Below are 12080 nucleotides of genomic sequence, written 5' to 3'. Positions count from 1 at the left end.
GGAATCTGTGCAATTACTCTGTTACAAGCCTTTGTACTTCTTCCTGGACTTGTGCCTAGTGGAGCAGCGGAGCCTCTAGCTATCCCTAATGTTGACTTGCTGGTCCATGTTGCTCTTCGATATGTCCTACTCATTTGTGCTTCATTTGTGGTGCACGTGGTTTGCCTTGTGCTACTCTCCGTCACTCTTGGCGGGGGCTACAGTGGAACTTGAGCTTGACTATACTCGTGCTCTCCTCTAAGCGTCACTCAACTGCCCACTTCATTACCTTATAGAAGGATCTCCTTGTGGGCCTAACCTCGTGTGGAAGCTTCTCCTAGAATGTCCTGAGTGCTCGTTGCAGTGTGGACCCAACCTAGAATACACACTGACTCGTGAGCCGAGTAGGGAATGAACATTTCTCTGGGCATCTAGGAGAGAGAAGACGTTTCCCCGAGGGCCCAAACGAAAATGCACACTACCCGAACGCTCGGTTCATGATAGGGCTAAGTAACTCTTTCCCGGGACGTCGTTGAAATGAGTCACGTTCTTCTGCCGTTGTCCTACTTTGAGACACCTCGTCTAGGGCGCGCTGCAACTCGATGTGCTGAAGGAGTTGGTTCACCAAAATGGTCTGCTATGCAAGGGCGTTCGTCAAATTGGTGACTTGTTGGGGCAGGTGGTGCTTGCCATTTAGATTAGAAAAGCCTGGAAAATGAGCGTCTCTATGTGTGGTGGAAGTATAGTGGACTGCAGGTATAAAGCTTGAGCCCAAAGCAGGCATTCTTGCAGAAGAGTGGGGTGAAACCCTAAATCGATCGCGGGACCAGTGGTCGGAATCTGGATTGCTGGAAATGGCCTTGGAATGGATTGAGCCGCGGACTGGGTCGTTGAAATTGGTCGCGGGGCGCGTTGGACCGGCGCTTGCTCGCCTTAGGCCTGTATAGCCGTTGGGCTGCCACTTCATGGCCTGCTGGCTAGGTGGCTTGAGCTTAGGCCTGTTGAGTTGCCTGGCTGGCGGCAGCTGTCGAGTTCTGGGCTCGGGTTTAGGCATGTTGTGCAGCAAGGCCTGCTGTCGCAGTGGGTTGAGCCTCCATCCTTGGGCTTGCTGTTGTAGCTGCCAAGTTTTGGGCCTCCTATCCATGGGCTTGGAAATAGACATAGGCCTTCTGCGTAGGGTTTGGTTGGGTGCAACGTTGCAAGGGCAGCGGCGGTGGAAATGGTGTCATGGCCTGGTGGCTTTGCCGTGGCTGCTAGGTCATGGTGGTGGTGGTGGTAGAGGCGCTACTCCGCAGCCGTAGGGCTCATTCTGTCGTCGCGTTGACCCTTGAGGATCTCCGTCGTAGGGCTATGTCCTCGTCTTAACTTTCCGGTCCAAATCCTTGCACTTATGGGGTTCCGTTCCTCGTAGTTTCTAAATTTCCTACCATTGTATCGTTTCTCCAGGGATTGATCAAGAAAGTTTCCTCGAAAAATTTAATTGATACGATGTGTGAGAAATTCAACGTAATAGAAAATTCAAGAAACAAATGCGAATGGCTTCTTCGAGTATTTTGATTAAGCTCTCAATGAAAGCACCAATTTGTCAATGCAAATTTCTGACGTCTTCAGTCTTGACGAAAATGCACCTGCAAAACAATCAACACCTTTGATCAAAGACCTAAGCCTCATGCGCCCATGAGGTGGGGGAGTTAGGTCAACGTATCTTCGATGCCTAAGTTAGTTACTCTAAGAGAGTAAAGTGTTTAAGCCTTTTTTAGGGTTGCAAAAGCTCTGAAAATTTGGTAGAATATGTGGTATTTATAGGGATAAGGCCGGCCATAGTGTTTAATGGAGATATATTCTCTAAATATTCCCAAGATATTAAATAGGAAACAATATATTGAGATAATGATGTAATTATCCCTTATTTATTTAAATTAAGATTACTTACTTGATTAGAGTCAATCTTCAAATGAGAATGTATTAAATATAGGATTTAAGTAATTAATCATCATCTTTAATTGTTTGTCAATAGCAGGTTAGCAGTGGGCAGTCGTATTCAGCTGCTGGGACCTCCAAAATGTGAGGTGCGCGTGAGAGCATCTGAGAAGCTTGCCCATTTATTAAGAGCAATCTTGTATTTCTTGAATAAAAGTCCACGTATCACCTCTAGAATTTTTGAGATTATTTTAGGCTCTACAACCATTATAAAAATCATCTAGTCCTGTTGCTGGAAAGCACCGCAGGCGAGAAGGGGAAGAGAGAATTTAGGGATGCAAAACAGTGAGTAAAATGGTCGGTGTCTTGTTTTGCTCATGACCACAAGATATAATTTCAACGGCCACGATTAATTGATGCGCATGATCCGCAGAAAACTGATCCGGCGAGGATCTTTGTCCTTTAATTACAACTAACGAGGAATATAAAGTAGTGCTAATGTAACTTTATTTTTTGGTCCACCTACACCTTCATGCATTTTGGCGGCCGCGAAGCGAGTAGTTTCCCACGTAACATCAATTAAATAATATTGTCAACCAAAAACCGAATCTTTCCGCAAAACGTTCGATTCCTCCCCAAATTGTTTAATCCACAAATTCTAATCTCTCTCTCACTCATCATCCACTCCTAGTCACTGAGACAATCACTCGAACAAAACAAAAGAAAAAAAAATGGAGCTTCGTCTTCGTCTCTGCATAATCTCTCTGCTACTGCTCTCATCAAAATCAACGGCCATACAATCCGACGACCCGATAATCTCACGGTTTCAACGATACCTCCAAATCAACACAGCCCACCCGAATCCCCGGTACCGCGAAGCAGCCGATTTCATTCTCTCCGAGGCCGAGTCCCTCTCCCTCCAGTCCCAGACTCTCGAGTTCGTCCCCGGCAAACCGCTCGTCCTCCTCAAATGGCCAGGCTCCGACCCTTCTCTCCCCTCCGTTCTCCTCAACTCCCACACCGACGTCGTCCCGGCCGAGCACGACAAGTGGGCCCACCCACCTTTCTCGGCCAACTTGGATCCGAACGGCGACGTTTACGCCAGGGGATCCCAGGACATGAAGTGCGTTGGGATTCAGTACCTGGAGGCCATTCGGCGGCTCAAGGCCTCTGGGTTTAAGCCCAAAAGGTCTGTTTACTTGTCGTTTGTGCCTGATGAGGAGATTGGGGGCCACGACGGCGCTGAGAAGCTGGCTGAATCTGATGTTTTCAAGGGATTGAACGTAGGAATTGTGCTTGATGAAGGTGCGTTAATTAGACCGTATGATTCTGCTCTGCTCACTGTTACTAGTTCTTGTTAATTATTTGTCGTTTGCTTGCTATTTGCTAGTGATATTATCATCCGGGTAATTGAAAATACTAGTGCTTTTTAAGGTTTCTGTTATTGGATTGCTATTTTCTAGAGATTTTAACGTCTGGGTTATGGTATTTTTCTACTTATTGTTGTTAGATTGCTATTTAGTATTTACAAGGGATTTTATCATCTGGGTAATTGAACGCACTAGTGCTTTTTAAGTTTTTGTCATTGGGTTGCTATTTGCTAGTGGTTTTGTTATCTGGGTAATTGAAAATATTAGTTCTTTCAAAGGTTTTGTAACTGGAGTGCTATTTGCTAGTGATTTTATCATATGGGTAATTGAAAATACAATTGCTTTTTAAGTCTTCGTTACTGGATTGCTATTTGCTAGTTATTTTATCATATGGGTAATGGAAAATACAATTGCTTTTTAAGTCTTTGTTACTGGATTGCTATTTTCTAGTGATTGTATAGGTTGGGTAATTGGGCATGCTAGTGCTGTTCAGTATCTGTTATTGAGTTGCTAATTGCTAGTGTTTGTGTCATTTGGGCAACTGATTTTACCTGTGATTTTTAAGTATTTGTTACTGGTTTTTTATTTGGTTAATTGGGTGTACTAGTGCTTTTCAAGTATTTGTGTTGGTTTGCTGTTTTCTAATGATTTTTCTATTTGGTAAATGCCTGTTCTTGGAAAAAAAATAAAAAATAAAAAAACAGGGTTGGCCTCGCCGACTGAGAATTACAGGGCGTTCTATGCAGAGAGGTGTCCCATGTGGCTGGTGATCAAGGCTACTGGGGCTCCTGGTCATGGGGCTAAGCTCTATGACAACACTGCCATGGAGAATCTCTTGAAAAGCATTGAGAGTGTGAGGCGGTTCCGGGCTTCACAGTTTGATTTGGTGAAGGCAGGTTTGAAGGCTGAAGGCGAGGTCGTCTCTGTTAATATGGTGTTTTTGAAAGCTGGCACTCCTACTCCAACAGTATGTTGATGCACTCAGTGCTTGCTTCTTCATTATTTGATGTTGAATTACATGGAGCTCTTACTAAGTGCAATCGAGTTTATTTATTGATTTTTTTTTTTTTACAATGAATCAAATTAAGTTTGCCGCGTGGGCTTGTAACCGAGTGGGGCATTAAAGCGGTTGAGTTCTTGACGGAATTAAATCGGGTGGGTAAAGGTGTTGCAATCTCTTTTGCTTTTGAAGTCATATTGAGCACACTCTATGCTACTTGGGTTAGTCGAGCACAACACCCTTAATGTTTGGTTACTACAAATCAAATTAAGTTTGGGAACTTGATCTTATACATGAGTAGTGAATATTCATTTAAAGATTGGATTCTTAGAATTTGGAGGGACCAAAGGAATTTTTGTTACGATTGTAATACTGCAGTGTGGATTCACCATGCACATGAATGGAACATAAATGGTTGTAGACGTTCCAATCGGGACACATTTTAGTAGTAGGAGGTGTTAAGTTACCACTTAAGACATAAGCGTGTGATGAAATGAGCACATGTCTCGCTTGACCTTAAAGATTTAGGATGTAAAGTGTTAAGCTTGATTTGGCAAGCACTGACATACATTTCCAAAAGTTGGCAGTGGAAATTATCTTCTATGTTATAACTTGGGATCATGTTGGGACTATTCTTTTCCTTTGTCATCCAGTCATAATAATAATTATAATAATAATAAATTTCTGATGATAAATGCTTTCCCTCTTTCTCGTCCAGGGTTTTGTCATGAATTTGCAGCCATCTGAAGCAGAAGCAGGCCTTGATATTAGGGTCCCACCAACTGCTGATCAGGAGTCTTTGGAGAAACGGATAGCTGAAGAATGGGCCCCTGCTTCACGAAACATGACATTCAGGGTAATTAGCACGTTGATCTTATCTTATGAAATACACAGTTATTGAATACTGAAGAACATCAAGTAATATGTGATAAATCAGTATGATAAACACATCAAACAAGTACTACCTCTATTAACGATTAAATACGATAATAGATAGGCAGTACTGAGAAACAGATGTAGTGTATACAATGGTTACAGTTCACTAATAAGTGATTCATAGCCTCCTTGGTTGATCAAATAATTGACGTAGCTTTCCTCCTTTCCAAGCACGTATGTGGTACAAAGCTACAAAACGTACCAGTGTTATCATTCCTTGCATTGCCAGGAAAAATCGTCAGTGGTCTTTACGGTTTACCTGGTTGAATTTTGAACTGCTTATGATATGTTGTCCTGCCAAGCTTGCCTTCAAGCTCTTAAAATGTTCAAGCTTCTGCCTTTAACTACTATGGACTACTATGATCTCTACGCAAGTCCTAATGTTTTAAATTTTGAAAGCTTGTGCGCGTATTTTCATGCACACATGTATTTTAGCGAAATATGAATTGCTTAAATACATGCCAGTTTCTCTACTTATCTTCCTAGCGTGGGCAGTTCAAGCATAAGGTTTCTGTGCTTGATAAGGCGGGGAGGCCAATCCTTACAGCAACTGATAGTTCAAACCCCTGGTGGGCTCTTCTTGAAGATGCTGTCAAAAAAGCTAATGGGAAACTTGGTAAGCCAGAGATTTTTCCTGCTTCAACAGATGCTCGCTATTTCCGGAATCTGGGCTTGCCAGCGATTGGATTCTCTCCGATGGCTAACACTCCTATTCTTCTTCATGACCATAATGAGGTAAATGGATAGGCTGATATGTTTCTGTTACATATGCATCCTTAAGTGCTTATGAATCTTATCTTTCTGTGGTTTTTATTTAGGGTAAATAGTTAAAATGATCCCTGAGATTTGCATAACTCATCACTTTAGTCCCTAACATTTCAAATCAATCAAAGTGGTCATTGAGATTGTCCATCATCCATCATTTTGGTCCTTCCATTAAAAACACCGTTAAGTGTCCTGGAGCTCTTGGCCGGAAGTTTGAGCAATTTTCAAAGCTTCATAACTCAATCGTTTCTTAACCAAATTCCCATAATATTTCAAAATGAAGATAGGAAAGTGTAGAATAAGATTATATCTATTTGGAAGCCCAATGGTTGCCGGAGATAGCCGGAAAATAGCCTCAAAGTTGACTGGTCCGAGAGAAAACTGGAAAACTCGCAGGAAACTGGGTAAACTTTAAACGTTCATAACTTCTTCAATACTCAACGAAATCAAATGATTCAAAAACGAAAATCATACTTCTCAACGAGACGAAGAGAATGGTATCTTTTTACATGGCTAACTCGCCGTGCTTTGGCCGGAAAACGGCTCGAAAGTGGCTGTCCACGGCCACCATTGGGCTATCTCCGGCAACCATTAGGCTTCTAAATAGGTATAATCTTATTCTACACTTTCCTATCTTCATTTTGATATATTATGGGTCGAATTTGGTTAAGAAATGATTGAGTTACGAATCTTTGAAAATTGCCCAAACTTCCGGTCAAGAGCTCTGAGACACTTAACAAAGTTTTTAACGGAATGACCAAAATGGTGGACAATCTCAAGGATCACTTTGATTGATTTGAAATGTTAGGGACCAAAGTGATGTTATGCAAATCTCAAGAACCATTTTGGCTATTTAACCTTTTATTTATAAGCTATTCTGCAACTACGCAATCTAACCCTCACAATTTTTCACCTTATCGTAGTTTCTAAACAAAGACGAATACTTGAAAGGAATTGATATTTACGAATCTATTATCAAGGCCTATGCGTCTTACGTTGATGGTGGGATAGGCGCGGTTCCTAGAGACGAGCTGTAATACCACAACACGTTTGTATCATTCCTTTTCTCAAGAGAGGATGCCTAGTGTTTTTGCATTGTTGTAATATACAATGAGAGATGAGAAATGCCTTGATACTGGATGTGACGATGTATTGATGTATTATCCTTTGAACATGCGTTTATCCGTTTTTTTAATTTCACCAATTTAGTACGACGACCTTACAAAATTTGCTCATTTAGGTGTTGTCGTTAGTTTGACCGTCGACAACCTTGTTAGGTCATGATGTGGCACATGCGGGCCCCACCAATATATGTTATTTTTGTCCGTTGAAGGGTATTTTCACGCTTCCACTTCAAGTCAATGTGTGTTTGAGCTTGGCATTCGAGTAAGCCGTTTAACGTACATGTTATTGAAAAATACAAACTTTTGGCATTCCATCTCAAATTGTCTAAAGCTCTATCATTCTATTGTCAGAGAAGCTCTATCATTCTATGTGACCTTGATAAAAGCGCTAGAGTCAGCATAGCTTTCTACATGTTTATAATAAAATGCTACGGACAAAAAACTCACACAATAGCACTTCAAAACAAACTCAAAAGTTACGACATGCTTATTTACTTGGAATATGTTGAAATGAGTATTTAACTCTAATTTATGACTTTTCTTGTGTATAGCAATAAATACATGCATGCGACATTCATATTACAACCCATATTAATGCCTAAAAATTCAAGAATTATAAGTTCGCATAAGTAAACATGCTATAAAAGGATTCAGTCTTGACTTCTTCCTATTGAGCAGTCCAAAAATTAAACGGTAAAAATCGGAAGAAAAAAATTCTTAAAATCAACCTTTACCGTTCATTTCTTGAACTATCCAATAGTCCTGGACAAGTAAACAATGTCCTAGAAGAAGCATTCAAACATGTCCTGGATAAGTAAACAGGTTTAATATTTATTTATTTATATTTTTTTAGAAATTTTATTAGCATTTCAAAATTTTCATTATACACTTCTCACACGCGTATTTTTCTTTCTAATTATACAAAGTTTCGAGTACAAAATAAAATTTTTGAAATGCCAATAACAGCTTTTTTGGTTTTTTTTTTTTGTCTTGCGAAAAAACGCACCGTTTAAGTTGCGAAGAGAAGGAGACTTGGAGAGTGCCTCGTATCGTAACTCAATAACTCACAACCAAAAGAGAGACATGGCAGCATAGCCAAAGAAATTCCAAATCCTTGTTGTCTCCTTCTTCGGCAATCGCCGCCCAGCCGGACCGTCGTCCTCCGTCCCTAAACCGAGGAAGAGACCGCGTCGATGATTCAGTGAGTGTGTTAGGGTTTTAGAAATCAGAGATTCGTGCGTATTCGAGATCGGAGATGTCTCTGAGAATCAAAGTGGTGGTGGACAAGTTCGTCCAGGAGCTCAAGGAAGCTCTGGATGCCGATATCCAAGACAGAATCATGAAGGAGCGGGAGATGCAGAGCTACATCGAAGAGAGGGAACGCGAGGTCGCCGAGCGCGAAGCTGCTTGGAAGGCCGAGCTCTCTCGCCGCGAGGTTCTTATTCCTAGTATATTCTTGTTCTCTTCAATCCAATTTTTTCATTCAGTCTTTTTGTCGAACACCTCGAGTGCAATCCCATTTTCTGGTTTGAATTCAATTTTGACATCATGGGTTTCTTTTTTCTGTTTATATTATCAATTTCCCATATTTTTGGTTTGATTTGAGAGCCCAATTGGATGCAATGTTCAATTTTTCCCCTTTTAGCAGCAGAAATGCAGGGGGCAGCAGGGCAGCAATTTGTCTTGTTAATATCTGATTTATTATGCAGTTTTCATATGACCATAAGCCTATCTGTGATTAGCTAAGAAGAGCTATTTAATCACTAGTTATGCCAAATTGTGTGCTTTGTAGTTGCTAATCTGTCAAACATTTACTTTTAAGTCGCAATGGAGGTGATTTACCAGTGCTTTGTGTTTTAGCCTCATGAACGTTGTTCGGTTTCAGGCAGAGATTGCCAGACAAGAAGCACGGCTGAAAATAGAGAAAGAAAACCTTGAGAAAGAGAAGAGCGTTCTTATGGGAACCGCGTCGAATCAAGATAACCAAGATGGAGCACTTGAAATCACTGTCAGTGGTGAAAAGTATCGGTGTCTCAGGTTTGCAAAGGCAAAGAAATGAGGTATTTGAAGGGTGCAGAAAAAGAAAAAAAAGAAGCTCCGTATAGCCTCGATTACATCTGATCTTCTACTTGCTTCATTTTGCAAACTTCATTCTTTGTACGAATGCTCCAATTCTGTATATCCTGGCATCTCATTGCAATGAACTCCCCAAGACGCGATTTAACCAAGTAAGCTGGCTTCCAGTTCTTGAAAACAAGCTAGTGTTGATATGATTGCTTCTTAACCTCAAAACTATCTCCATATCCGATGATGGAAAGTTCTGAGCTGCATTTGTTTAGTTACTTCTTCTGTAATTTATTGTAACATGTTGCAACCTACATTGTTTCGGATTAAGATAGTTTAAGACAAATTGCGTCGCTCAAGTTTTTGTTAGTAAACGTCGTTTGGATCTATTTTGGTCTCATCGTTCGTGGTGATTTTGTTTATGTTTGGTAAATGTCTCGGTTTGGAGAAGAGAATTTATAATTCTGTTTAAAAGTTCGTTCGTGGATAATGAATGACAGAATGAGAACATGAAGCACGAGACGAGACTTGTGTTGCGTATGCGATGTTATGTCCTGTCTCGCGTTTGGTGAACGTATAAACGCAGGAACTTGAGTAGTGCAATTGTTCCGGTCAAGTAACCTAACGACATCATCTTGAAGCTAACTTTGTTCGGTTGAGTATACTTGTGGATAAAAGGAAATGTTTGGGTGCACTCAAGGTGCATGAGGTTATGAAAGCATCCACGAATTTTGGAAGCAATTCTTGATGAGATGATGTAATTGCCTTCCTTGAATTCAATGAATTGGTTGAATAAAATGGAATAGGATCTTCTCCGGATCCTCTTTGTGGGATCTGAAGGATCAATCAATCATGTTCGTTCATCGTACATCGGGCTGTTAGAAATTATTTTTAATTTTTAATTTAAAATTAAATATAAATAGTACATAACGAAAATTGGCCGCACAATGTACGATCAAGGTATAAAATATAGATGATATCGGAAATATCGGTTGTCTAAAAACACGGAAATTTGGATGGAAATATCGGGATATTATCGATATCCATAAAAAATGAATAAAAACAACGGAAATTGTAAGAAAAACTTGGAAATTTTTATTGAAACTTTGCAGGATGTTTATTTAGTCAATTATCTATTAGTTTATCACAAAAAAAATTGGAAGGAAATGCATTGCATGATGGATTTAACTTATTTAAGTTGATTATATAGCGAGCTGGCAAACATTGTGAGTGTAGAAAATATATAGTAATTAATGAAAGAAGTTTAAACACACCATAATCATTTATATATAATGAATTAGTACAATATTTTACACTTCATACATTGCATGGTAAGATACATGAGTGACTTAGTACCATCTGTAAACGTGAGTCTTCAAAAATAAGTATGTAAATATATTGTAAATATTAGGAATCCTTTTTTAGGAAGGATTATTTGTTGTGTCCTTTTTTAATTTTAGTTTCCTTATAGAACAAGGATTGTATTTGTATATATTTCAAGGAAGTAATATAAGGAATCATCCTGTAAAAAATTCTATTTGGCATCAAGAGCCAGTGTTGCCGAAACCCTAGTTTTTCCGTTGTGCTTGGTTGGCTGTTTTTTTGCAAATCTTCTGCAGAAAACAGTGTTGCCGTGTGTGTGTGTACTCTTGCTAGCGTGTACAGCAGTGTGGGTGGTGCTGTGTGTGGTTGAATGATCTTTGCACAGTGTTGTGTGTGTGTGGTATTGCTACTTGCGCAGCAGTGTGGTGACTCATCGTCAGTTTTGCTATTTCTGCCATGTGTGTGTGTTTTTTTTCTACACAGTGCCGTGTGTTTGTGGTAAAGCCGAATGGCATCAGAAGAAGGCAATGGCGTGTTGAAGTTGGAAGGCAGTAACTCAACCAATAATCCAGTATTGAATCCTGTCGTCATTCAGAGTGATGCGTCTGCTATACCAAACACCGTGAAATTAAATGGATCAAATTATCCTCTTTGGTCCAAGGTTTTGGAGATGCACATCGCTGGACGCGGTATGAAGGGCTTTGTGACTGGGAGTACCAAGAAGCCTGCTGAGGATAATGCTGAATATATGACATGGGAGACAAGGAATGCAATAGTAAAATGGTGGTTAATCAATTCCATGGAACCTGCTATCATGAGATTTTTTATTCACCTGCGTACTGCGAAAGAAGTTTGGGAAGAGGTGGCTTGGACCTATTATGATGGTTCGGATATTTCTCAAATTTATGAACTGAAGGTTAAATCCTTCAGACTCCGTCAAAAGAGCCGCCCAGTTGGTGTGTATTATGCTGACCTCAAGTCCGTTTGGTAGGAGTTAGATCAAAGGAGACCAATCAAGATGGAGTGTGTTGTGGATCTCAAGACCCTTCGAGAAGAGATTCAAATTGATCGTGTGTATGCTTTTTTGGCGGGTTTGGATGATATCTTTGATAAGGTACGGAGTGATATTCTACGTACTCAACCCTTACCATCTGTTGAGGAAGTGTTTTATGTTGTTCGGCGTGAAGCACAACGACATGCTACTATGATGGGTGGAAGTAACAACCAAGGTGGGTCGCCGTCCATGGCCATGATTTCTGGCCCAGCTGCTGTCCCTCGTCCTAATAATTCTTCTAATCACTCTTTAAATTCTCGTCCCTTCAACCAAGAAAATAAAGATGATTTGAAGTGTACTTTCTGTGGACAAACCCGTCATACTGAGGATACATGTTTTGCTAAGCATGGGGTGCCTGATTGGTTTCCAGAATTGAAGAAGAAATTACGTGCAAATGAGCGTGGAAGTGCAGGGAACAATGGAGGTCGTGCCTCCCTAGCTACAGCCCCACCATCAGCAAAGGAGGCCGACACTCCTGGTAATGACCCGAGTTAATCCTTGCTGACTCGTTCTACCCATGGTGACTCGTTCTCCACCGCAGGTAC

The 12080-nt window shown here is 40.6% G+C and overlaps 2 protein-coding genes across 2 annotated transcripts; both read left to right on the top strand.

Moving 5' to 3' along the window:
* The first annotated feature begins 2482 nt into the window (after positions 1-2482).
* Positions 2483-7205, top strand: LOC126585235 (uncharacterized). The gene is made up of 5 exons (XM_050249647.1): positions 2483-3204; positions 3974-4236; positions 4988-5125; positions 5701-5940; positions 6894-7205. Exons 1-5 carry the CDS (start codon positions 2631-2633, stop codon positions 7005-7007), a joined length of 1329 nt encoding a protein of 442 aa, XP_050105604.1. The 5' UTR covers positions 2483-2630; the 3' UTR covers positions 7008-7205.
* Positions 7206-8140: 935 nt separating this feature from the next.
* On the top strand, positions 8141-9547 carry LOC126585241 (uncharacterized). The gene is made up of 2 exons (XM_050249653.1): positions 8141-8529; positions 8980-9547. The coding sequence occupies exons 1-2, from the start codon at positions 8350-8352 to the stop codon at positions 9151-9153; spliced, it is 354 nt and encodes a 117-aa protein (XP_050105610.1). The 5' UTR covers positions 8141-8349; the 3' UTR covers positions 9154-9547.
* Positions 9548-12080: the final 2533 nt, after the last annotated feature.

The sequence above is a fragment of the Malus sylvestris genome, chromosome 10 (genome assembly GCF_916048215.2).
Source record: "Malus sylvestris chromosome 10, drMalSylv7.2, whole genome shotgun sequence".
Taxonomy (NCBI): domain Eukaryota; kingdom Viridiplantae; phylum Streptophyta; class Magnoliopsida; order Rosales; family Rosaceae; genus Malus; species Malus sylvestris.
Note: the sequence above shows the minus strand (reverse complement) of the source record. Positions and strands in the feature narration are given on the sequence as shown.